The 27,916-nt window shown below is 33.7% G+C and overlaps 1 protein-coding gene across 5 annotated transcripts; it reads right to left on the bottom strand.

The window, feature by feature from the left end:
• Positions 1-227: 227 nt before the first annotated feature.
• On the bottom strand, positions 228-26,379 carry LOC138309194 (neuroglian-like). 5 transcript variants are annotated; one of them, XM_069250339.1, is made up of 14 exons: positions 26,187-26,379; positions 16,289-16,372; positions 12,835-12,946; positions 12,422-12,603; positions 11,514-11,702; positions 10,577-10,711; positions 8,648-8,741; positions 7,288-7,499; positions 6,815-6,964; positions 6,201-6,353; positions 5,334-5,675; positions 4,916-5,053; positions 4,466-4,544; positions 228-4,146 (listed from the first exon to the last, which is right to left on the bottom strand). In XM_069250339.1, the coding sequence occupies exons 2-14, from the start codon at positions 16,347-16,349 to the stop codon at positions 3,951-3,953; spliced, it is 2,043 nt and encodes a 680-aa protein (XP_069106440.1). In that variant the 5' UTR covers positions 16,350-16,372; positions 26,187-26,379; the 3' UTR covers positions 228-3,950. The 5 variants fall into 5 exon arrangements, with proteins under 5 accessions (XP_069106440.1, XP_069106441.1, XP_069106443.1 ...); XM_069250340.1 differs by lacking the exon at positions 26,187-26,379 and adding an exon at positions 25,834-26,073; XM_069250342.1 differs by lacking the exon at positions 26,187-26,379 and adding an exon at positions 22,028-22,305.
• Between the last annotated feature and the right edge of the window lie 1,537 nt (positions 26,380-27,916).

Genomic DNA, 27,916 nt, shown 5'->3' with positions numbered 1-27,916 from the left:
CAAAATTAGTAGCCCTTCATCATCTCTGCATGTTATAGAACGAATATACGAGGTTTTTTGACTGCTTGTTGTTGAGACAATTGGTATCTAAATAATACAGGGTCATAACACGGTTAGGCAGGATGTCTGCAAGAAAACCAGACAGTAGTTCGCTTTTCAATTAAGCCTGTGAAGGACATCTTAAGCCAGGAAATGAATGAATTAGAAACTACACAAAAACAAAAAAGTATTGGATATCAAAGCTTTTATTGGTTAGATGTGTATGAGGAAGGAAAGTAGCGTGCCTTCCTGTGGGGATCACACCCAAACTGCCAGGGGGTGGACCGTTACCATGGAAACATGTTAAACACTGATCAATAATCACATATACCCAATATCTCAATATCTAAGATTTCCTTCCAGTCCTGTTTTACACAGCTCTCACTATCACTCCCGGCTGGAGATTAACCAGCCTACTTTGTAGTTATCACTAAGCTTTTACATGTAACCTCAGTATGACAGTTGGAAATTATCCCCACACCATTTTCTCTACAGTGCTCATTCTACTGATCATCATTACCACCGTGTTCATTTAAGAATAACCAATGTAATTTAAAATACTCAAGAGGATATAATGTTAAAATGAAAACCAAAGGTTATTCCAGCTCTGGTACTGATGTGGTATGACTAGTGTTTGCACTCCCCACACCATGAACAGGTGGTGATAGTACTTCTAATTTCCATCAACTCATCACTTGATAAACATCTATTATATGTCTACTCATTGATAGGAATACAAAATATTACAAAATTTCAACAAAAAAAAAGTTCCTGGCCCAGGGCCTGCATAACCCAGGCTGCTATGACTGACCTGGCAACCAGTCGCTAAGGTAACGCTGTGGCTAAACCACAGCAAACCATGTAGTTAAGACTTCTGTTAACAAATCCCTTTAAACAGACTTTCAAATATGTATCTTGATAACCCAATAAACACATTCAAGTCAATTGTCCACCCCACTTTTGATGTTACTGGATTTGCCACAGTTGTCAGAAGAACATGGAGTGCTGTGGTGCTTAGCAACTGTTACCTTGACGACTAGTGGGTACTGTTGCCATAGCAACCTGAGTCCTCTGGTCACGTGACCGACCTGGCAAATCAGCAAAACTCACTGATTAGGGCACTAATGTCAGACGACCAGAGGCTGCTGTAAAAACACCAAGACCTGCGGAACCCGTGTTTGTATAAAAATATAACAATTTAACAAACGATTGCACAGGAATGGTGTCCTATGTGTAATACTGGACTGATCTTGTTCCTCAACATGGTAAATCTAGCATCAGGTATCTCCATCACTAAAAATATATATCATATAATCAAATGCAAGAAAAAGACTTACAGGGCAAAATATTCATTCTAATGTTGTTTCCAGTTCATCCACCATTTCATAGCTTTATAGTCTCGATACAGTTGTGGTATACGTTGGGCAACACAGGTAAAGGTGAACAAATGAATGGCAGTCTTGTGCCTACAACCTGCTGCTTATTTTTACTTAATAAAGGGATGTAACTGGAAACGACATTTATACAGTGAAACATACAACACATCTACACATTAAGGAAATATACAAGCCTATAGTACATCATAAATCATGTGATTATAAATCTTGTGATCATGTGACAACAGAATTCAAGAGCAATGCGACTATAGATTTCGTCATTAAGAAAATGCCAAAATTTAAAGTCGTGTGATATGGCAAATTCTGTAATCACATGAAAACAAAGATCTCAATACATAAAGCTATAAATGAGCACAACTATAATCTCGAAATAAAATCAGAAGCCATTATATGATCCAATAAATTGGCTTCACTCAGATGTTAATTACTGGCAAAATGTAAACTCTTTTGGAATAGCTATACATCAGAAGTGCTAAAAACATTCATTGTTCAATATTAAAATCATATTGTGTGATATATAATTAAAAGACAAATATATCGAGAGTGCCATTAGCAGTATATCAAATAATATAATATTATATTCTAACTTGTAGACATATTTTGAAAGTTTTCCTATGGTAACAAGTCACTTACTGCAATATAAACTACAATTATGGCACCTTCCAATACTCAGATAAAATAATCAGAAACCTATTGTTGGGTGTTGGCACAATCTGTTTATGTCATTCGCATCAATGTAACATATTGAAGTTTTAAAATCTCAAATTACATCAATATTGAAAATATTCAAGCTTTGCCGTATTATACCTGAAATTATGCCATTCAATCTAGAATCTGGGACTGTAAAAAGACAATCAAAATCTTGTACAGAGGTGTTCAGAGGAGGATCATGTGAAACGAAAGACAATAACATCAACACGATAAAGAGTTATCTCCCTTTGACATGCGTTACAATGGCACACTTACCAGAATACGAATTTGGGGGAGAAATGTACAAACTAAACAAGAACAAATTATTCAAGGATAAAGAGATTCCATTGAATCCAACATTCATTCATCTGATATGAAATCTAGAAAGAACACAAAAAAAAAAAAAAAAAAAATCATTTATGCAGTTTAATAAATATTAGACAATTCTAGTAACGTGAACATGGAAATTTAGGCTAACTCCACAGAAACCATTTTAACCGACAAAGAAATCCTGCACGCAATATTTTATGTATATATGTCATTGTATGAACCTATGATATAACAACGGCACAAAGTGTATTTAAACACGTGAATATCGTGACATTGAACACTCGTGAGTTAATAATAGCCATGTTTACAGTAGTACAGACCAGATGTACTCAAAATATTCACAAACCGACCCGAAATCAGACTAAAAATAGCAAAATAACAACAGAGACAACTGCATCTACACTACAAAAATAATCGGGTTTAAAAAAAGCAAACACATAATGGAATCAACAAATTCTGCCATAGGTCCCACAGTTATCAATTAAATCTCTTATAAATATATTTCTCCACAAATAGGAACAAAATCTTTGAAAAAAATCAACAGAATTTTGATTTGCTTTTGCATCATGGCATGCGACATCCCATAATAGTTTTAAAAAGAACATTTTTGTTTAATATATGTATTATGATAAATTTTGAACAGAATACAAAAGTGGAATGATACTTTTATGAGGAATGCTACATGTTGACAGGAATGGGATTTGTATGTTAATGGTGGAATGTCTATAACAATTAGCATTTGTCAACAATAATTATCATTGGCATGTCATTGAAAATACAATTTGTATATTAGATTATAAATCTGGCTCATCTCTGCCCCCATATACCATGGCACAAATTAAGCAGAATTTGTCTTCATTCAAATACTTTACACAATTTTCACCAAAATTGGTTAAATATAGGAATGTCTTCAAACAGATTATATTTTCTTTCAAATACCTAGCACATTTTTCTACAAAAGAAAATTGGGATACATAAAGGAATGTCTTCTAAACCATTATAAAACTCCTTTTCAAAGAGAGAGAAAAAAAATTGAAATAATTTCATATTGACTTCCTTAAAACACTGAAGGTCTATATTCAAGGTTTCATAACAGCAAACATGCTTGTTTATATGTTCAGCTTCTCTGAATTGCAAATTTTCTGTAAACTTTAGACAACTATCGTCTTTTTTAAGTAATGTATTCAAATTCAAATCTTGTGGTGAAAAAGACAATGCCATTGTAACTGGTTGTTTTATTATAAAAATAAACATCTTTCCTAAGTAAAATCTCAGATCAGTATAAATTCCTGAGCTTATCATCTATCTATTCAATCCTTCAAATCAGTCAAAATTATAAACACAACGAAACTAAGTATCATGATGTTTCCAAAAGCTGTTAAAGAGTATAGTATGTGTTTTATATTTGGTTTATAATTTTACATGACCAAACAATCTGTTTGGTATAAGTGTTTTAGGACTGATTAATCCATTTGGTGATGTGTGTCAGCGATCTTATACGACTGACTGGTTCGTCTGATGGCGTTTACTGTCAGCGTATTGTCCAATAAATGAGCCGTCTTCATTGAACTTGGAAGTGTCAAAGTCCATGCCGTATTCCTGATCCAAGTCGTCGTCACTATCGTAGTCCTTCTCGCTGTCGTTAAGGGACATCCTGTCATTGGTGGGTTTCTCGTCATCAAAACCATCACTAAAGAAAAAGGATTTCCAAAATTACCATGGGAACAGAAAAGACCTGTAAATGTTTCAGTACAGATTGTAAGCATTCAGGGTAGGCAAAATAATTAATCTTGACTAGTACCCTAACACATGACTATTTTGATTATAATATACATGAAAGGAAAGAAAGATATGCAGACTAATGTACCAGGAGTACGGAAAGAGTTAAATTATGGCTGAGTGAGGGTTTTCTTTCAAATCTTTTCTTTACCTAGTAAATGACCCCCTTTGTTATAAATTAGGGCACTTAGTACAGTGAATACCGTATCAATGTTTGCTGTGTTACTCACGCTCTTGACAGATCGTGGAAACCACTATTTGCCAATTCCTTCTCAGGGTCATGTCCAGCAGCCAGTTCCTTTTTGTCCACTGAAAATGGAATATGAGCATTTAGGATATAGCAACTGTGTGCATGTGTAAGACACATGTTTTGACATCATAATCTATATATGACGTCGCATGATTGTCTCAGTAGACGGAAATGTTACATCCTAGCCAGATTTCTACCGTTCTATATAGGATAGAAATTAATTATTACTATTACTAAAGTTATGTGATAAATGCAATCTTACACTTGTAAGCCTATAGGCTTGTGGCATATCAAATTATTAAACTTGTTTGATTTTCATATTACATAGCCATCATGTAAGATCCTCTTTTAATGTATGGTTGATAATGAAGATTTCTGAGACATGTATTCTGATAATCCTGATAAATTTTGATTACATTAAACTACTTACATGGATAAGTACCGCCTCTGTTTCTGTAGAGGAGACAGACGATGAGGAAGATGACAATAAAGAGGACAATGACTCCGAGGATGATGGCGATGATGATCGGGTTGAACCCTCCAGCAGATGTCACCACAACAGGACCAGCTACAAAACGATCATTTGCTATAAATATCTATTGTGTATGAAGATGCTCCACCCCTGACAAACGCTATTTTTTCCCTATCAAAAACAGGGGCAGACAAATTAGTGTTTTTTCCTAAGTTACAAAAGTTACCTACTTTACACAATCACCACCATTGAAGAGTTTGAGATTCTAATTTTACTTTGAAAATTATCACGCTACGATTGTAAATACATGACGCTGCGACAAATATCTACTCACAAGGGCAGATTACTCTATAGTAGGTTAAGACAGAATACTTACGAGTAATGGTATCGTCAGTGGTAACTGTAGTCTCGAACATTTTCCCGTCCTCCTCATGATGGACCTGGACTTTATATGTCCCCACGATCGTGTAAATATTGGATCCCTCTAGGTTAGAGCCGTCAAGTGTAAGATTTTTTCGGTCACTGGAGAGAACCAGCTGACTAGGGAAGGTGTTAACCGAGTTGTTATTGTAGAATATATCTCCGTCCGTATTTATGAATGTCCAGGAGTACTTGAGTGTATAGGGGGCGTCAGTAGTAGCTTCTATGCCGATGTATTTCACTTCCTCCGGCAAAAGCTCGAAGCTGTTTGGTGGTTCCGTCGAAACAACAATGGGATCTGTGAACAATTCGTAATAATATAAAAAAAATTTGTAAAAGTTAAAACACAATTTGAAAAAGTTAATGAAAAATCTATTTCCATTTCATGCCAAACAATACTATTTTTTAACCATATCGTGATGATATACCTTGATGGAATTTCATTTCAGATTTTTAAAAAAAGAAGAAAAAAAGGAGAGTTCCATTAATAGAGAACTGGCATGCCCTTTAAATCTATGGTTCAAAGTTTTTGTGAAGAAAACTTTTTATTACTGTTTTGTCATGTTGATTTATGTAACAGATATTTCTGGGTTTTTTTATAAGCTTTATTTCTGAAAATTTAAGATTTGGTTTTTCCCCCCACCCCCACACTTTAATTACATTTAACAATGAAATTTCAGTTTGTGATCAGTAAAGATAGTCTCTGTCAGCTTTTACTAACAAGAGCTCAATCACATGACACTACGAATGGAAAACTTCAGTTAATTCAATCGGAAAACCTTGCCAATGTCATTACTGTCAATACAAGGAAAAACCCACTTACCAATAACAACTAGAGTTGCTGCACGCATGAACACACCCTCACTGTTAGAAGTCTGACACTGGAAACTACCCGAGTTGGATTTCTGTATATTCTTTATCACTAATACTTTGCCGTCGGACTCTGTCTGATAGCGTTGTTCAGGGCCAATCTCAGCTGTAACAAAAATATTAAGCTAAAACACATTCCACTTCTCTATTTTTTTTTTTTTTAATTTTCAGCCTTTAATATTACAGGGTTAGTTCCCTTGAAGGTATCAATTGTTTCGTCATCATTTTGTGGGTACAATTTATGTAATTTTCTCCGAAAAGTACAACATTTCGCTTGGAAACACATGACATCACAATCAATATCTACCCACAAGGGCAGATAACTCTATAGTATACAAATACAGAACAATGTACCATTTACAATGCATAATTCTGTCAAAAGTATCCGAAATTATTCCAGGTATCAGAATAACTTATAAATCATAAGTCAGAAAAGATACAATATGTATGGTTTGAGTCGAGATTGCCAGAAGTATTTTTTCCCTTAAAAAAGAACAAATGTTAATTACAAATTACAATACAACTTTCCATATTGTAGATACAGACAACAGTGTCATATTACACTACCTGTGGTAATCCTTGCCCCATTGTAGTACCAAATTGGCGTAGAAGGTTCATTTTCATTTGGTAGGGATGTGGTAACACATGAGAACTTGATGTCATTTCCCTCGGGATCCACCACATTTGACATCTGGTCTTTTGTTGCTTGAGGAGGTCCTAAACAATAACAAAAGCAATGTGATTGGTTCAGCTCTACCTCTGATCAGTGAGGTGTTGTAATTTTTTAGTTATATTTAGGGTTGAATAAAGGCCTCTTTCCCCAAGAGAAATTTTGCTGTATTTTCCAATTTTTCCAATTTTATCCAATAAATATTTTCTCAAATAAAGAAAAACTCTCTAAAATATACATGATTCAAGAAAAATATGATGTAAATCCCCCCCCCCCCTCCAAAAAAAAAAAATTTGAATAATAATAAAAAAATAATACAAATAAAGATCTTGATTGCTCAATTTTTTATTTGATTAACATGACCATGTACCTGTGACATTGAGGTTCAATGTTGTTGTCTTTTTGTTGGCAACATTGTTACTATTAATGTAGGTTTGTACGGCTGAGCACTTGTAACCCTGTTCATCATCGGCGGTTAGAGCATTGATCTTGAGTATCCTGTTAAAGTTTTTCAGTTCATACTTATCCCCACCTGTGATCTCAACATCGTCCTTTTTGTACCATCTGATTGATGGTATTGGGCTATTAAGAAAGAAATATATACATTAAAGAATATTGGAAAATCAATAAAAGAGTTTACAAATGACAGGCAGGTTTAAACTTTAATAGGAAAATTAGCACCCTACTGCGTCAAGTTTATCTCAGAGAGAATGATAAAAAGTTCAAAGCATCAGTTGAGAGTATTGTTCAAACAAATACAGTTTACACAATTAGGTAGGCTACATTGGCTGTATCCATGAACAACTTCATTTCAAGAAACATATACCAGCAAGTATTATGTTGTTCTACTGATTATAATCTGTATCATGTAGGTTACTTTACCTGTATGAGATCTACCTGGTTTTTTTACCCATAAATTAGGATTAACTTGAATAAATTTTTTTATGTTATGGAGAAATAACACAAAAATCTGAGTGTGCTCTAAATAAACCGCGAAGTGGTTTATGATGAGAGTACACTCAGATTTTTGTGTTATATCTCCATAACATAAAAAAATTATTCAAATTAATCCTTATAATTCAATTTACTAAAGATAATCTCTTCAATACTCAAAATTCATTTTGGGACTCTTTTGTCTATGAAATCATAACGCCGTCGATCATCTCAGCAAATCAGAAGCGACGTTACAAACGGCGACGCCATTTTTTCCTTTATGGGCTGATAAAGTAAATTTTTAAACCAATGAAAATGCTTGTAATAAGCAAAATTGAATTATTTTGCATTATGGGCAAAAGGTCTGTGGATTTTGGTGAAGTTATCTATGGTATAGGTATATTTACTTATTTTTCAGAGACACAAAAATCACAAATGAAAACAAAAAGATATTTATCACAAATATTTTTGGTCATACATCTACAGCATTCTACGTTCTTTTCAAAGAAGTGTTCTCCACTAAATTAAGTGCCAACAAAGTTGTAAAATTTTATAATCCACGAAAATTGAGCCCAACGAAAATAAATGATTTCACAGAACTGTAAATATGAATATTTTTGCGTGTTTTTAATTTTGTGATTTGCATAGAGATACACTTTCACAACAACACAAGAAAGTTCATACATGTACAAAATATTACGTATGGGGGAAGTTTTCGTGTTCAAGCGACCTTGGCATAAATTACCCCTTGCATAAATTTTCATGTGTACAGTATGTTCTCTATACTGTATACTTACTAGCCAGAGGCTATGCACTGTAACTCCACAGATTTTCCTACAACTCCTATGGGAGCGTTGTAATATTTGATTTCTGCGTCAACAAGGCTTGGATCTGCAATTGAAATCTTCGTGTTATCATACTAAACCTTGAAATTCCTAATTACCAGTACTTTTTCTATTCTGTCTCTATTCCCTTGGGGGTAGGTATCCATTATAACATCAGTATTTTATGAGCACAATTCACATCATTTTCCCTGAAAGGTTTTGTTACATTTGCAAATGGTAAATGATGTCGTAATCAATACCTACCCGCAAGGGTAAATAACTTTTGTAATATGCAAATATGGAATACAGTAAAACCCCTCTAACTTGAACCCGGATTCCTCGAATACCCCCTATTCGTCGAACTGGTCGCACGGTCCCGACCATCTCCCTATATAATCTATGTAACAAAACCCCGGATAGCTTGAACAGCTATTCGTCGAATACCCCTTATTCCTCTAACAGAAATATGTCCCCGTTTCATCAAATACATAGTATTTACCCATGTATTCGTCGAACAGGTGTTTGGCCCTTGAGATTTTTTACCTGTGTCACACCTGACTGCACCGACCGACATGGATAACTGCTCACAATCTTGTGTTTATACAGTTGGCGTGTCAAGCCTTTAGGTCATTAATCAAGGGATTAACGGTGTCATTATTACCTACCTACACGATCGCAAGTTGATGTTTGATGCTAACTTTATTTGATTATTTCAGAAAAGACATTAAGTTATTGGTGTTTCTCTCGTATATAATCTTCCCTGTGAATACGAAAATACGGAAGTTGTTGATCCGTGTTAATAGAAAGCATGCATTGTAAATGCCAAAAGAGGCGGAAGATATTGCTGAAGTCCGCCAAATTATAAAAGTTTTTTTTTTTTTTTTTTTTTTAATTTCTTTGTTGGTTTCATTCGAAAGGCTAACACAATGTTATTATTCGAAAGATGTAAACAATATCAAAAGATACATGTAGAGTATATTTTATCAGTGCGTTCCATATCTTTTCCCGTAAATTGTATTTTGTAACTTTACTCGTAAACACATGTAACATAGGCCTAACGTTACGCTTTTATATTACTAAATAGACATCTAAAGATATCATTTCTTATGTCTTTAAATATGCTGGTTATTAACATTATTGTGAGTATGTATTTTGTAAATGTGTTAAATGATTTGTGATAATTAAATAATAGAAAATGTACCCCTTGTTGACCAATATGGATTGTGCATTGACCTAGATGACGATCGCTTACTCTGCTGTGAATGGCATTTGAATTAGGGCTTTCTCGTAAGCATTTTCAAACGCTCAATTTATGTTATACATATTTTTTCAACTTGATATTACTATCAATAAAACACTTGAGTAAAGAAATCCAAAATGCTGAATGATACGTTAATCAAAATGTCATTGCCGTGCATTGTTTGTCATAGTTTGAGACCGGACATTTTGACTGTCGATCGTGACCAACCCCGGATGAGTCGAATACCCCGTATTCCTCGAACTATTGACCTGGTCCCCTGCTGTTCGAGTTATAGGGGTTTTACTGTATGTTGGTCATCCCTGATATTTCCAGTAATCGGGGAGAATGGTTTGGGCTTCTTATAAACTGAATAACTAATATGATGTCCTATTGGGCTTAGACAAATCTCTACCAATCTTTACAATTCTGGTGTTAGTACATTATATCAATATATCAGAATAATCCTTATCTTCTGATCTTCACACTGAAGAAATTCATGTCTCTTGTTGAATTTATTGTTAAGACTGACACGGAACTTCATGTCCCTTGTTGAATTTATTGTTAAGGCGGTAATTCATTGCTGCTCTCTGAAACTGATTTTGTTCAGTAATTTGTTTTGCCGACACACTTAACATTAAAAATTCTGTCCGTTTTAGACTTACTGGCGACACTAGTGACATATAACTCTGTCAGACTTCCTTTAGCCAGGAGGGACACGACCTTATTCCACACACCGCAGCCGTAGTACGACCTCACCTGCTGATCGGAGTCCAACACATACAAGAAGTGCAACGTACCTGTTATCAACAAAAGATACCAATATCAGTTAGTATTTGTAATCACTAATCAGAATTCCAGATGAATATCAGATATTGCACATCTGTATATTACAGAGTTATCTTCCCATGCGGGTAGGTATTTATTGTGATGTCATGTGTTTGCAAATATAACGTCACATTTTTCAGTGTGAGTTTCGCTCACAAAGCAATGACGTCACAATGCATAACTACCCGCGATGAAGAAAACTATGTAATATGCAAAAACAGAATATCTGCTTCAAATTAATTTGTAGCGCTATGTCTAGAACTGTCACCAGAGCAAATGACTCAAGACCATTGTCCACCGCGGCACAAATTTGATAACTCCATTAATAGGGGACATAGCAGAATCCTATATAGTTTACTCAACTTCTCTTGATGTCAGGGTTCTGTGTACCAAATTACATCAAAATCTGTCAAGAAGTTTAGGAGGAGTTTGTCAGAAGAAGTTGTGTCTATAGACACACAGGCATACAGACGGACAGGCAGACAGCAGATTCCATCTGATGATTTTGGCCTAAAAATACCATTTGTCAAATTATGAAATAAAATAATACAGATACCGTATTTGACCTAATAAGTGCCCAGGGCATTTAAAAAACTGAAAAGGTGCTTAATAAAATAAAATTATTGCAAACCCATTCAGATTTGAAAAAGTTTTGGTCTTAGGCCTGGCCACTGAAATAAGGCCTTAAAATGGGGAGGGGCGCTTATAGGGACATGGGTGCTTATAGGGTCGAATACAGCATGTATGATATGATGTAAAAATAATATTTCTTACCATCGGAATCGAGAGCAATTCGCTCTCCAGTGACATCAATAGTGTTTTCTGTACCCTCGCCGATCTTCCATTCAGTACTGCATGATGCTGTAGGTCTACAAGTTGGGCGATCTTCACATTTGATACTTTTATATTGGAACTCGGTAGCTGTTTGAGTGCTAGTAGGTTTGGTTGGAAAGCTACTTAGTTCTGAAAGTTTTCAATAAAATGAATATATTTAAACTGCATGGTTAAGCAATTAGTTTATTTGAAATATTTATCACATATTCCTGAAACAATATCAATGAAAAAATATATTAGAAAGGTCAAGTCACCAGTAACTACCCAGAATATGAATAAAACTATTGAAGTTTCAATATTTGGTCATTTTACCCCTTCTTACTGTTAGTAGGAACAAGTGCTTTTGATTCTTCACATGTAAATAAATATTGAGCTTCTGGCAGATAAAAACTACGTTCATCGGAATCACAGGAGCATTTGAACACTTGGTAGTATAATAGATTACTTGAATGCACCAACATCAATGATCGAGAACCTCCTCGTTGTCATATCTTCAATAAACACCCATAATTCCCATACGAATCCAAAATAGCCATGAAAACTCTAATTGTCAGTGCATAGGCCTGAATGCATCCTCGATACTCCAGGGGTTCAGATCACTTCTGATCTCCCTTGACTATCTCATAGTAAAACTCTTTTGGATTCATGAGTATGACAATTATGGCACATATATTTTAAGTGTTTTAAAACAAGAATTATCTTACAAATAGAAAACCTCTTTAACACGTAAACGTCGCCTCTTTCCTTTGGGATAGGGTACGACATGATGGGACCAATTTTTCAAGATGAGGGAATGAAATCTAATTTAAAGGTGTTTTTAAGGGGAAATAATAAGGGACCATACTTACTTGGCTCTATAAGGGCAAATTTATTCGACAAAGCTGTTCCACCAGAGTTTTCAGCGAAGCACTGGTATTCACCATAAGGCTGGAAGGTGTCATTTGATACGCTGATAAATAGGGTTCCATTTGGAAATACTCTTCTTAAAATGTAATCGTTGATTTGTGCACCGTTCACTTTCCATTTATACCTGTAAATCAATCAGATAAAAATCCATGGTAAAATTTAGTCTTATCTATTTACAAACTAATGTTTGGAAAATTAACAACATTAAGCGTCACTTTCCCCGACCCTTGTCAAAGGAGACACAATTCAATCATCCAAAGTTAAGCTGAGAACCCGTAATTACACAATGAACTGTTCTAGTCTTACCAACAGAAGAGTTCAAATTTGTCTTCACGGGGGATTAACATGTACTTACGTTATACTTCCAGACCCGGTAGCAGTACAGTCCACTTTAAACTCCACTGTTCCATGATTTGCAAGATAATATTCCGGCTGGAAGGTCGTGGTTATTGACGGTGGCAAGGTCACTGAAAGGGAAATAAAGAAACTGAGATTACAGATTTGAGCGGTTTTTTATCATTTTCTTGACACTGCCCATTTTTTATGCTAATGAAACCTAGCAAGTGACGTTTCTAATACAGCGGTTTCAAGATTCCGAAACAATGTGTTGAAGTACACTTTACCGTCAATTTGTCCCACCTTCTCGTGATTATGATGTCACAATTAATTTGACATTAATTTTATGAACGTCATAATCACCACTGAGGGTGGGACTTATCAACGGTAAATTCTACTTTTCCGACATCGTGTTGAGATCTCAAAACCCTCATATTACAGCATATGACAATTGTTTTAATTACCAATAATGAATAGAATTTATCCATATGGAGATTGAACAATTGATAAAAGCGTACTATTTGTCTGCAGCGTGTCATAAGAACAGAAGAACCATAGATCTTGACACAGTGTCAGATACATGTGGGTGTTTTCAGCAGAAACAAATATTACCATTATTATCTAGGCTACTGTCAACTAAATATCTTTTGTGGCTACTAAATGCGATTTCCATTTCAAAACATTTTTGCAGAGATTCAGTTTCACGATTTTTAAAAATTGAATTAAGATATCTTCGAATTTAATTGTGCAAGAAGAGTTTAAGATATTATTTCGCAGATATGAACTTTAGAGAACTACTTAGAAATTGAAATTTGCGAGAAAAAAATGCACACGAAAGTTGCTTTACAGTACTACATATTTAAATAAAACTATAGAATGATTAAGTACAGCACTTCCAGTACATTTTATACCCATAGAACATTGAAGCCGTTATCTCAGGCTATTGTAATGAGGACATGGCATGGACACAAATTAAAACTAGTTCTTCAGAAAGGTAAAACATCATGGTATTGGTGCACATGCATTATATTTTCTAATTATATAAAAATTTGTAAAATGTATTAAGCAGTGTATACATTAAGAACAAGGTGGAGAAAAAAAAAAGTAGTTTATAACTCTGTAAGTATTATTCTGTATTTGTATATTACAGAGTTATCTGCCTTTGTGGGTAGGTATTGATTGTGATGTGATGTATTTGTGAGCATAACGTCATACTTTTAAGAGAAAACAACGTAAATTGAACTCACAAAATAATGAAGTAACAATTGTTACCTACCCACAAGGGAGCTAACTCTGTAATATGCAAAGACAGAATAATAACATCTTTATCACATAAACCAACTGATATACAGTGACTTTGAATGTGTAGTATTTTCACCTATATCACTATCTAGTGTAATATAACCTGTAGCGCTTTTCATTGGCTGTGCCAGGCAGATATATACATATCCACTGTGATTTAAATTTGAAGACAGAAACAATAATGCGATGTCAGGATTTCTAGGATGGCAGGACATCATCAAGATTCACATAAATAAAAATTCTAAGACTTGTTTCATAAAATCTCTTTTGAAATGACCACTTGTTTAAGATCTGGTATGTAAAGTTTTAGAATACATGATTAGCAAGGAAGTACAGCAATCTATTCCAAAGTCATGTTTCCAATGGGCTGTAGTGAACATGTAGACCTCCTGATCTTAATGTAATTACCAATAACAAATTCATAACAAAAATTTATAACAAATGGACAGACAGAAAATGGACAAACCAATAGAATATGGTGATGATGGGCATAAACATCACTATAAACATCAGCAACTTACAAGACATATCAGGGATAAATCTAGCTCTGATTTATTACCGTTTATGGGTAAATTTCCCCTCATGGAATGAATTGACCTCTGGCCTAAAATTCCCCTTAAGATTTAAAAATTCCCAATTTGAAGCTAAAAAATGACCGTTTTTGTAACACAATTTCCCTTGTGACTTATTTTTCATTAAATGTTTTAGACTTTTGTTTGCAAATTTCTTCATATTTATCATATAATACTGCATTTTTATAATAAACTCAAATTTTTCATTATTGAGCTCAAAATCTTGCTTTACTAAATCTAAAAATAAAATTAGTTGTTTTACAGTACTTTTTCGTCAAAATGAATATAATTTTTGACGTAAATAAGAAGATTCAAATTCCCCTATAATTTCCCAAAAAACCTAGATTGATCCCTGCATATATGTGTGTCTTCTGCACTGATTTTAGTTGGATGCACCATTTTAGATCAATGAGTTATTACGTCAGTCTATTGTTGGATAAAGTCCCACAGCTATGATAAGTGAAAATAATGTCAGAGATAGTAGCCCCTGGATTATCGAGGATGTCACTCCTTCCCGACCAATGTAAATTTGCACTGTGACTTTTCCTGGTGTCCGATTATCCAATAGGAAGACACTGAACTTCTCTAAACAATGATTGTGTAACAAGATATACAAATCAAACTACGTTAAATTCTCAACAAAATGTCCATATGTAGGCTCTGAATGTGTCACTGAACCTGTGATACAAGTTATGGGACTGTGACTTGTACTAAAAAATAGGCTCTGAATGTGTCATTGAACCTTTTACTTTTACTAAAACCAAAACTTCTATCTGCCCTAAATATAAGGGTATAATCTTGTAATTTGCCATCAAGCTCAAATAATTTATCAAAGTAGAAAGATGGACAAAGCCGATTTTGACAGAGACAAACTAAACTGGTGAAGTTGCATCGTGTCACAACATTGAATTTGTGCTTCACTTACTGTCTTCATCCCAATCTGTAAACATAACAACATCTATGCTTATTTGTGATGACCTAGTTTTATTTAACTGAAAAACTACAAATAATTACAGTCCAATTTCTGATGAAAAAAGTCTCATTCACAACTTCAGCTTCATCCCACTGAAAAATTGCTGGTCAGACTTTTATTCCATCTCACCAAATTTTCACAAAATAATCTTCATTAGTTCCACAACTAGGTGAAATATAATTAATTATTGTGACCTAATTACCATGTTAGATGATAATTTATGCTTATTTCTCAATTGATGTATGCTTATTTCTCTATTGATGTATGCTTATTTCTCTATTGTTGTATGCTTATTTCTAAAAATTTTATCAGTAATTTTACTTTTTATCTTCAGTTAATCTTGCAAAAAATATGAATGTGTGATCTCTGAAATCAAGAAGTTCCAATTATTTGTATGAATTAATGTTAACTTAATGCTTATTTCTGTACTTTTGTTCTTCATTTTTGAGAACAATTTAGAAAGAAATCTTTCATGGTTTGTATGCAATAAAATGGTTTAAAATGAACGAACAAACTCATAAATTAGTTTTAGTATTAGTATTCAATTAATACAAATGTACTTAAATTAATATAAATTTTGACAAATTCTGAAGCTAAAAGTGAGTGTTACAATGATTGTTCCCTACCTCCATATATTTGGCATAAAAACAGACTGCTCCCCAAGAGGAGTAGACTCAAAAAGTACATCCTTGGATTGGTTACTGTTTAATCTGAAAAATATAAACAAAATTCATAATTCATTAAAATTTGAAAACTTTAAAGGAATCAAGGAAACTAATATATATAAACATAGTAATCTGCATGTGAGATACAATTTGTAATTTTATTGTTGTTAAAGTGAACAGTCGGGCAAGGATGGCTAAAGTCGGTAAAATGGTGTGAATGTATCCAGCATAATTTCTTATGAAATGGAAAAATAAAATCTCTCGTCAAAATCTGTCTGCGTACGAAGAAATTGATTTAAAGTTTGTGAATTCTAAAACGTCCTCCCGACTCACTATATCCGTGGTTACATTTCCATGCAGCCTCGCTTTCAATGCTTTCAACTTCTTTACTTTAATGGCCAGAACTGGGAAACTAAGCAGAACTTGACCGTCGTATTAATATGCGAGAACTTTTGGAAGGCCAATGAACGCATTTAGACTGGTTTTCTTTGCCCGACTATTCACTTTTTAATTTAAATGTTATCATATTGAAGACGTACACTCAGGTATTTCTTCATTATAATTATTAAACATACAAGTTTCAGTAATGAACAATGTAAACTGTAATTGCACCATAAACTATATACTATTTCTATGACAACCATCAAGAGTGTACCAATTTATCACTGTCAGTGTGTTAAAATTCATTAATATATATAATCAGAGATGTACAGCACATCAGATTTGCAAACACATGAAACAATATTAGCCATGGGCCCATATATATAATTTTGTATGCTATACACGATTCCAAAAACGTTTAAACAGATTATAAAACTCCATAACCTGCATACTTAGCACTTTAAAATATTACTTAAATTCATGAATTTTATCTTTTCCAAATCTGTGTTCCCTCATGAGAAACTGTATGACTAATGGTTATATAGTCAATTTAACTACCATATATGATGTAATAAACTGTAACAGATGATTACACATGTACAAGTTTATAATCTGAGCAGCTGCATGCATCAAAGCAGAAAACAAGTGTGACTTCAAAATAGATCAAGGTTTAAACAACATCTTGGCTTCAAAAATAAATAAAATTCTAAACAACATTGTGGCTTCAAAATAGATCAAAATCTAAACATTATGGCTTCAAAATAGACCAAGTTCTAAACATTGTGGCTTCAAAATGATCAAGTTCTAAACATTTGGCTTCAAAAAGATCAAGTTCTAAACACTTTGGCTTCAAAATAGATCAAGTTCTAAACATTTGGCTTCAAAATAGATCAAGTTCTAAACAACATTGTGGCTTCAAAATAAATCAAGTTCTTAATCAACATTGTGCGATGGGGATATGGGTAGATAGTACCAGTGATTGCCCAATTGCTTGATAATTACCTGTTTGTCAGGTTAAAAATGGTACACCACATTAAAGAGAGCTCCTCTGAGTTATGTTGAAGTATCATTTCGGCAGATTAACCATGCGTTACTGAGAGTTTTCTGATTTCAGGTGTAAACTGTACAATACATCTTAAGCTATAGGTAAACGCCGTCACTGTCTGTTGAACTGACTGGCGGCAATACATTATTGCTTTCGCATGTTATTTCAGTAATTAAACTGGTTACATTTAATCAATCATTGGTGTTTTTCTGATGCATATATCATACATAATACATGTCTGCCAGCAATAGTTTGTGCTGACATGCAATTTATCCATAGCTAGATATTGGATACTAGATAATGTGCATGCATTCAACATAGAATATCCTCTCATACTTGGCAGGGGAATTATCTCGCGGTTGCTAGCTAGGGAAAGATAACTGTCTAAATTCACATGGGTGGGGAAAAGACAGCTCACATGTACATGTGCATGTGCTAGATGCAATGTCGTCAATACATGACAGACTATGATTGCAACAAATAGCAACCTTCTGATAACCATGCAGATACTCACCATTTTCAAAAGATGGGAGTCCATAATTCAAGGGAAAAAATCCTAAATAAACTACTGATATTTTCTGATAATTTACCCATGTATTGAATTTGTTCATAGTTCAGGAATCTTATCACAGGTGCAAATGTCTCTGGTCATTTAACTTTCTCCAATTTACTTTTGATGTATTTTTAATGGTATCATTATTGCTGTACATACATTACACTGAATCTCAGCATGCATCACATATCCCCAAGGAATCTTGATCAGGCCATTGTGAAGGACAGTGTAAGAACATGAAATGGCCACTGACCATCCTACATCAAACAGACGTACATAATTATCACCTAACAGATTTGGAGATGATAACCTTAATACTAGTTGTTAGTGGAAATTTACCCCTGGGGTCTCCATTACATAATTCCCCGACGGCTAATTATACCATTATGAATAACCTGGACCAGAACCAATGTCATCATAACACGTGAGAAAACAGCTTCAGGTAATATATACTTACTCTATCAACAGGTGAAGCGATCAGGTCATTATCTTTATGTCACCTTAAAATTAACTTGGTAAACATGTTTAGGGTAAAGGGGCAGTGATGGCCGAGTGGTTGTCCCGACATCTTGCAAGCCCTCCACCTAGGTCTAAGTCAGAAGTTTGAATCCCAAGTGGGGCATGCACAGTTGTCAGATACTGACCACAGGTTGGTGGCTTTTCTTTGATTATGGTATGAGATTTACCTGACTTAAGTTTCATAATGGTTACAAAATATTGAAGTTTATGTAACAAAATTTATCACAATGAATATTACAAGGTAAATCAATAAAGTTGTTAAATTATGTCAGTTTCAAATTACAACATTTCTGACTTCTTGAATTAGTTTAAACCACTAGTATCATAATACAACCTGATCTAAAAAGAATTTTTCTGCCAGACAATTTAGACCAATACTATGTACATGCCACACCTGTTTACAGGTGAGAATATACCTACCTGTAACTTTAACACCTGTGGTCCCTGTCGACTGATCTCACTCTATCTTGTCTAGAACGCTTTGTTATCCCTACTATGAGTACATTAGCTCTGTCCCATGAGTCATACATGTTGATCAATAACCCTCAAACTATTTTGTTAAAACAAAATTCTGCTAGGTAGACTTCGGATGTGATGACACATACAAAATTTATTTTTACTTCCTATATATATAACAAATAAGTACATACTTGAATGTACTGTAATGTCAGATACATAGAACTGGTGAAATTGTGCTGATATAGTAGTATAGATCTATAGCTGTGGGCCACCCCCGGGTGACTTGTCCACAGAAATTGAGCCCACACAGCTACTTTACAATTAATTGGCAGAATTCATATACACCATGGAATTCTTCTCTTCTTCTTTTGTAAACTATTGTTCTTTTCTTCAAACTTTAACAATACAGGATTATTTCATAGACATCATAGTTTGAATTGTTTGGTCTGCATATGAACAGTTCATAATATAAGAATTAACCCTCGAGTAATTTGAAATATTTCACAAGAATGGTAGAAATGCCAGACAATCCTTATATGGTTCTACATATTGTACCTTCATACTTGAGTGGTTGTTATGTTAATGACCATGCCTGAATGATTTTCTGGAATGTCAAGCTATCTGGCCAACTACTTACTACATACCTTTAAAACATATATACACCTCACAGGTGTGACAGAATAGACAACTACGAGACATCCCGCAGGTGACCTTGACATTGTTAGTCCCGACTGCATGTCTACTTCATATTTTTTACACTTACGTATACCATATATGCATTATACATACATTACATAATTTTATTTCATATTTGATAGTATCTTCTAATCGTCATTATAAGATGAAAAGAGTGATGGGTTAGTCCACAATTTCTCTGTTAGCTTTATCAAATTAATCAATTACTGGTAATTAAATTAATATAGAATCAAAAATATTTCAAAATATAAAAATTCACTTCTTATTTACATAACTCATTTTATCATGGAAGCATTGAAAAGTGATCAAGACTCTCTGAGAACCAAGAACCTATGTCACACAAAAGCTTGGTCTGAATGAGTGAGAGTGATTCAACTCGTAGTGAGTGACAATTAAAAAGATCATTACATACATATATGCAGACCTTCAGAACAAGACTCTCGAGAACCCTGAATCCGTGTCACACAAAAGCTTGGTTTGATGGAGTGAGAGTGATCCGACTCTAGAGTGACAAAATTTGTGCCCAGCTGGGTATTCAGCAGATCATTATACACATGACTGATCGGACCAAGGAGCGTGTCAGTTCTTTCCCTCGACCGGATTAACCATAATTGAACGCTATGAAAATCAATGCCTGGACACCCATCATCCAAAACTTGACACAATAGACTGAGGACTCGTGGGACACTCACCAACACGGACATTGACTTTATGGAAATTAAAAAAATTGAGGCCTATATATTTTTAATGTTTTGCATTTGAGTTTCAAAGGTCACATATAACTACAGTATTCATAAGCAATAGAGGACTCCTGTAGTTGTTAATAAAACGGGTGTGACACTTTCACATTACTAGTATATCTACAGAACTATGACCTTTCCAAAAATTACTACCGTACTCGCCGTAATTAGCGCTTCCCTTTTCTAGAGAAGAGCTGAAGTTGTATAAACGTCACCATTCCTTGGATTTAACAACTTACATATATTGGTTCATTAATAATCGACCCCGTTTGTTACTATATCATTTAATTGCCTTGGGTGGTAATTACGAGAGATGACCTTAGTTGTAGATGGGCCTTAAAACTCAAACAAACAAACAAACAAAAATAATTGCAAGTATTTCAGTGTATAATTTGTTTTGATTTAGACAGAAAAACTAGGGTTTAAATAATTTGCGAATACCTTGATTGTCAAAGACAACAGAAATAACACTCCATACCAGCATTATATCACTCAAGACAAAAATAAGACTGCAGTATATTTCTATGGCTGAACTTCTATCTAGTTAACATCATTGAAATAGAAAAAGGACAAATACCCTCGATATCATGGAAAATGGGCAATAAGTCTTTAAATTAAGTAATTTTATTAACTCAATAATACTAATCATAATTAAAGTTACTTTCAGAACAATAATACTATATTTATATATATATATATGAATGCATGTTGTGTGTCAGCACTGTGTATGTGCTCTGTGATGCTTGTACTAGTCTATGTATAAAATGTCTTTAAAATAAAAAATAAAAAAAAAAATAAATAAAAAATATATGCTTATACAGACTAATGTTATTTACAAATTTTAAAACTATTCCTGATCTAACTGTATTTACACAATATTTGATGACACATGTACTGTAAAATTGATTTTTACATTATCCCCAATAACAGACAAGTATTTCATAACAGCCCTGAGCCTGAGTTTTGCGATGCTGCAACCTGATAATGAGCCTATTAAATACAGGAGACAGCTTTCAATTGATTTAAACATAAAACTTGTTTACACATAAATGCTGGAGCACGCCTGGTAAATTCAATTTTTAGATCAATATATATTTTTACAATATTACACAATGTCCATCATGTGTATGCATGTTACATTTGCATAATGAGCTGCTTTCAACAAAATGGCAATATTGTTTTATATATTAAATAATTCAGAGCTTGTTCATATTTCTCTTTACAAATGCATATATGATATATTTCACCTGATCTCACATAATTGTCTGTTGGAAACAATTAAAAAGCTCTACAAAACAGTGGCTTACCTATAGCAGACAATCCTCCGTCAGACCTGGAATGTTAGACACACTTCTGTTGTCTCGACAACAAATCTAGTGTCTCTACCAGTATGATCAGTATTGATTTCAAAACAACACAAAATGGTAACGCCAGTGTCGATTTACGCAGCAACGTTTACAAAATGGCTACCCTGGACTTACATTCTTCTATATTACCAAGCCACCCTGCTTAAAGAGGGGGAGATTTTGTCATTGGTCCAACCAAAATCAATACAGCAGACATTCCATTGACTGCAAAATGTATCACCTCTGCTATTTATAGAAAACGGTGCTGTGTATCTGGAATAATTAACCCTCCCTACAGCCCCAAACTATAACGAACACTCCCCTTACAGTTGCTGTGAGTGACAATTCATCGAAGCAGATCTATGGGATTTGGCTGTTGACAAGACTCGCTGGGTCTAATTTGGGTAGTACCCTGGTAATCATGTTTAAGACCGTAATGATGACCTCGGGCCATTGTCTAACATGGACAGCTGTCTTCTGACTAAGATCAATACACCATGATTACCCAATGTACTTTCAATACACATCCATATAGATCTTTACTTCCCTATAGAAATACACTATACGTAAACTACAGGAGGATAAAAGTAGTGTATTTAGTCCATTTACCCCTGAAAACACAATTCAGTTAACTCAAAGGTTGGATCAGTTCATATACTATGGCGAATTATAGACCAAAGTTAAAATCTATATAATTATCAATGTTTTTTACTTACAAGAATCTTATACTATATATAAGAACAGTAAAACATGTTCATAACATATGTTTACAACAAAGTCATGGTTATAACACAGTGATTTTTATTCCCTGTCAATTTAAGGTTTCTATAAGATGTCTGTAATAAGTGTATAACAAACTATGCTTAGTGATTTCATTAGTCCTCAGACTGAGAGAATTGTTCATGTTTTACTGCACAGTTTGATAATGTGTGAATGTTGTTTGTTTTTTTTGTTTTTTTAAATTTTTATTTTGCAGATATTTTTTATGTGATTTGTTCAATGTCATATCATTGATCAATCCTATATATAGAATATAGACTTGCTCTCGATTTGGAATTCTTCAACAGGACCTTTAATAAACAAATAATGACTGTCACACAGGAATTTGATACTAAGCCTATCCTAGGCTTTCTACATTGTTGTCTTATCACATTAGACGTTTAACACTTCTAGTGTTATTTTAGTGACAACAGCTACGGGTGTTATAGCAATCAAAATTACTCATATTTCTTTTATTTTGTATGAATTTATATATATTGCACAAAGCCACGTACAGCAATTCATTAAATATAATAGAATATAGAAAGAAGATTCACACATGTTGTTCGAAATATAAACTTTAACATTAAATGAATACAATGATGGGTGACCATATGCATATTGTCTCTTAGAAGTTATAAATGTCTTGCATGGCTTTCTTCAAGCCATTTTTATGAGATAATTGAATAAAGAACACCAGCCCAAAACCCTGTGTTCATGCAGTGACAATAAGATTACTCCATTGTATCTCACTTCAGGACTTTGTCAATTCATCATGTCCGTTCAACGAGTTATAAACCTATCTCTGACGAAACCAGACACTGGCCAACATTACAATTCATTTTAAGCTTGGTCTGTGACACTTAAACTAAGGAATCCTCTTACCTACAAAGGATAGGGAACAATGACCGACTGAACAAATAAACAAGTCTCTTTTTATTCGTGTTTTCCCTGTGTACTATCCGCAGGAGTCGTTTACCACATAATCCACAGATTCAACTACACGAAAAGTGACTGTAGGACATTGTACGACTGTTCTTTAACATCATTAAAAATCATAAGGACAAATTGATTTGGAATTGAAACTAAACATTGAACAGAGAGTGAAGACTCTAATACAAATAAACACTGGTAACTTAATAAAGCCACTATATTTCTGAACTACAACTATGATAATTTTATCCTTGGGATGTTAAGTCAAGTTGACTAGTAAGGTCTTTCATCTACTTTTTATAGCTAGTCCATACTACTAATACCATTATCACATTTTAAAAACTAGAGACAAAGGAGGACAAAACCAAGAAGACCTACATAATCCCATTTAACCATACGCTTTACCCATCAAGCCATAAAGATTCATTTCATCGTAAGATTCAAACCAAAGAGGGCTATAGGGTGAGGTGAATTTATTTGTTTGAAGTGTTTAATTGCCAAGTAAACATAGAACTGCATGGCTTCATCATGTGCTTACATCTAAACCATGCACACAGGAAAGGAACATTATCATAAACCATACATATACATACCATACACAAGGTTTTAAAGCTGTAAAAACTATTTTTATGTTTCTTAACGATATATTCCACAAAATTAAGAATACTATATATCATATGGGTCACAGAGCTAGAGCTTTTCTCATCAGCTCATTTCCTCCAAAATTACTTTGCAATAAATAAGGGTTTTAATTAATATCAAAATGGAGGCTTATTATGCTAATGGAACTTGGAAGCGAATAGTCCAGTTTGTTAGTGTCTCAGTCAGTAGTCCAGAAATGTGTCTATAGCTAATCAACTAATAACACCTGTCACAAGAGATTCAGTATCAGTCAACGTATGGTTAGCTTAACCAGTATTAGATTAAAGAAGATATCTCATTACTTGTTAACTTCAAATTCATCAGTATTAGATTATTAGCAAGAGATTTCATTATCAAATTGAGGTATAGTTAGCTTAAACAGAATAAACCATATAAAACAGGAAAAGTATGGTTAATTAATCGATCACCATAATTATTAAACTTCCAATACACAATGGAATCAAAATATTTTTTAAAATCAAGTACAATATTTTATAACTTACAATCTAAATATCATTGTGTTTTTCATTTAGAGATTTATACAGTATAAAGAATGTAAAACAAATTAGCTTTTAATTGTAACAAATTGAAAGACAATGCATATAGCCAGCTGTCACAAAAACCACCCCTATCAATTAGTATTGATCACAAATACTACACAATATACATTTTGATAAAGACAAGATATAACAGGTGGCGCCCAGTCGTCATACACAACTGGCTAAGACTGTCATAGTTAAGATTACAAGGACAATTCTGACTCACTTGCAATGTAATATTAATTATAAGTGTTGGGATTTTATATCCTATATGGTATTGCACTTATATAACACTGATGTATTATTGAGGAATAAAAACACGAAGTGGATTATCAGTAGTTTTAAATTTCAAATAAAAATAGTTTAAAATAATTGTTGTTTGAAATGGAGTTCATTGAATAATAATATCAAAAATAAATTAAGAATATCATACAATTTATGTCGTTTTATCAATTACATTTCCATTTTCAATCACCAAATTGAAAGTGAAGTAGACAGAATTTCATCTATTAGTTTAGATGATTACATGAACTAAGAGATTTCCATCAGTTATATATCATTATCAAAATATCTATCAATTCAAACGTGTTAATATCACTCTTTTGAATGTATATGTCCTAAAATAAGAAGTGTCTTAGGTCATAATCGACCGTCTGACAAATCATACTGTGGCCTCCAGCTATATAAAGGCCTTCTTTGAAAAGTGACAAATTTTTGAGAAAATAATAGACCTGCATATCCTTATCTTTATTACGCCAGAGATACCACACGTGTCTATATACAAAAAAGCTGAATTTCCATGATGATTTTTTAAAACTTATACCCCATATATAGGCCTACCCAACAATTCTTCAATGCTGTGTCATCAACACAGCTTGTACAAATCGTACTTACCTGCAGGTTTTTTTACTTCCGCGTTTACAGATTCAGACGAAATACTTCACAAGTGTAAATCCAATAATTTAAACTTCCAATGTCAAAAAGGTCCACTTTATAAAATGGGACTTGATGTTCCGACCAATTTCTCTCAAACTGTGTTCATGATCTCAAATTACACTTTGAATTTACAATGAGTCATTTCCGAGTAAACATTCTCATGCACCTTTCCCCAAACGAAATCTCACCCACGCGGGACGCCGAGAGATCGGTCGCCGGTACAACAGGATTATTCTGCTACATATTAGGATATTTATGCAACATATATTAAATCAAACTAATGCATTTTAAGCATTACTGTCTTTACATACCTGCTGTAATGTCTGTTTGTCTTCGCTAGTCCCTGATAAGTTGTTTGTGGCGTGTGTATCTTTTTTGAACCGGTTCAGGTAATCACGCACCTTGCTACATCCGGGCTACCTGTTTACTGTCACCGATTTGATGACGTGTGGCACAAAGATGATCAAATGGGGCGCCGACAGGTAAATCGTTGACATCGTGTATTTAGGAATACGATCGCCAAATAAGGAATACGATAGTTATTGCCATTAATTAGAACTATGTTCTACAAATAATGATAAACAAACAATTAAACAAAAAATAAAATAATTTATACATAAATAGTAAATAGATAAAAAATATAAAGATAAATAAAATAAATAATGTTACTGATTTACCACAAACTAATTGCAAAAGAATAAATTTTGCAGGTTAAGAAGAGAAGATAAGACAATGCCATTGGAACAATACGAAAAATCTAGAATAATCTAAATAAAGGACGTAAATCCTTGATGTCAGCATATAACTATATATAGAATGGAAGCTTGTGCTCGTGACAAAGGTTTGCATTATGGTTTGTTTTCAATTTTTCTTTTTTAGTTCGTCTTTGAAGCTTCTAATGATATATGTTTTTGTGAATACAAAATTAAATGTATATCGTACTTGTTCACTATATGGTAGGTTCAGCTTGATTTAGTTTAACAGCTATAAAACTGTTTCCACTGAAAGTACATCCCCGTATAAAATTAATGAACTTTAAATAAGTTTAATATATTTATGGAATTACAGACATTACGACAATGAAAACACACTCTCCATCATAATATACGTACTAAAATGCATTTCAATCGTATGATTACCAAGGCCGTTTCGACCATAAAAATCCGTCAGTGCAATTTATGGTAAGAAGTTTCTTAATTCCCTTGAAAGAACCCTTATTACACTGTACATTGTAGCTGAGAGGATTTATGTCCCTAGCATCACATTGGAAAAACAGATAATTGATCAGTTTCGGTTACATAGTATCTTAAATTTACGTTTATAATTAAAACAATTTTTAGCTCACAGTTGTATATCATTGAAAACAAAAATATGCAAAAATACCGGAGAGTCTATACTGAGCTGGTTATAAAGCCATATGTAACACCACAGGGACCTGGCACGAATTTCTAACCAACAGTATTTATAAATGTATATTATAGTATCATATAAAGATACTGTTGGTTAGAAATTTCGTGCCAGGTCCCTGTGTCTTTGACTGATTGTTTTTACAGTCATTGCATAACACCAGTTAGGCTTATATACATGTATACACGTAACATATATATTTAACAGGTAATAATAAATATATGTTTCTAATAACACAATCATATATCTGCTTGTGATTCTGATTGTCACTCCCATTCGTTTTACTCGGAGTAAAACGAAGGGAAGTAACTCTGACATATCAGAATGCTGTTTGTGGATGTTTAGTGCCACTGTAGTATAGTATTTCAGATACCATAGTATACTATTTATGTCTGTGCGACAACTGAATTCCATCTTGTACTATATACTATTATGCAATTATTTCATAACAATATATTGGCATTAAATGGTTATTAAATAGGAAATTCATAACGATAAGATCAGAAACATAAACTGTATACATGCATATGTTTCTGATTGCGTTCGCACGCAATAATTATTGCGTTCACACGCAGTAGTATTGCGTTCGCACGCAATATTTATTTTTTATTTTTCATGTCCTTTCTCAGCCACC

The sequence above is a fragment of the Argopecten irradians genome, chromosome 15, assembly GCF_041381155.1.
Source record: "Argopecten irradians isolate NY chromosome 15, Ai_NY, whole genome shotgun sequence".
Taxonomy (NCBI): domain Eukaryota; kingdom Metazoa; phylum Mollusca; class Bivalvia; order Pectinida; family Pectinidae; genus Argopecten; species Argopecten irradians.
This window is presented reverse-complemented; position numbering and strand designations above follow the sequence as displayed.

Excerpts from the sequence above, each read along its gene's own strand:
- LOC138309194 (XM_069250339.1), bottom strand. The coding sequence starts at position 16,349 with ATGTACTTTTTGAGTCTACTCCTCTTGGGGAGCAGTCTGTTTTTATGC. Across the intron at positions 5,676-6,200 it reads AGCAACTCTAGTTGTTATTG|ATCCCATTGTTGTTTCGACG; the intron begins GTAAGTGGGTTT and ends AATTGTTCACAG. Across the intron at positions 5,054-5,333 it reads CACTGACGATACCATTACTC|CTGGTCCTGTTGTGGTGACA; the intron begins GTAAGTATTCTG and ends ATCGTTTTGTAG.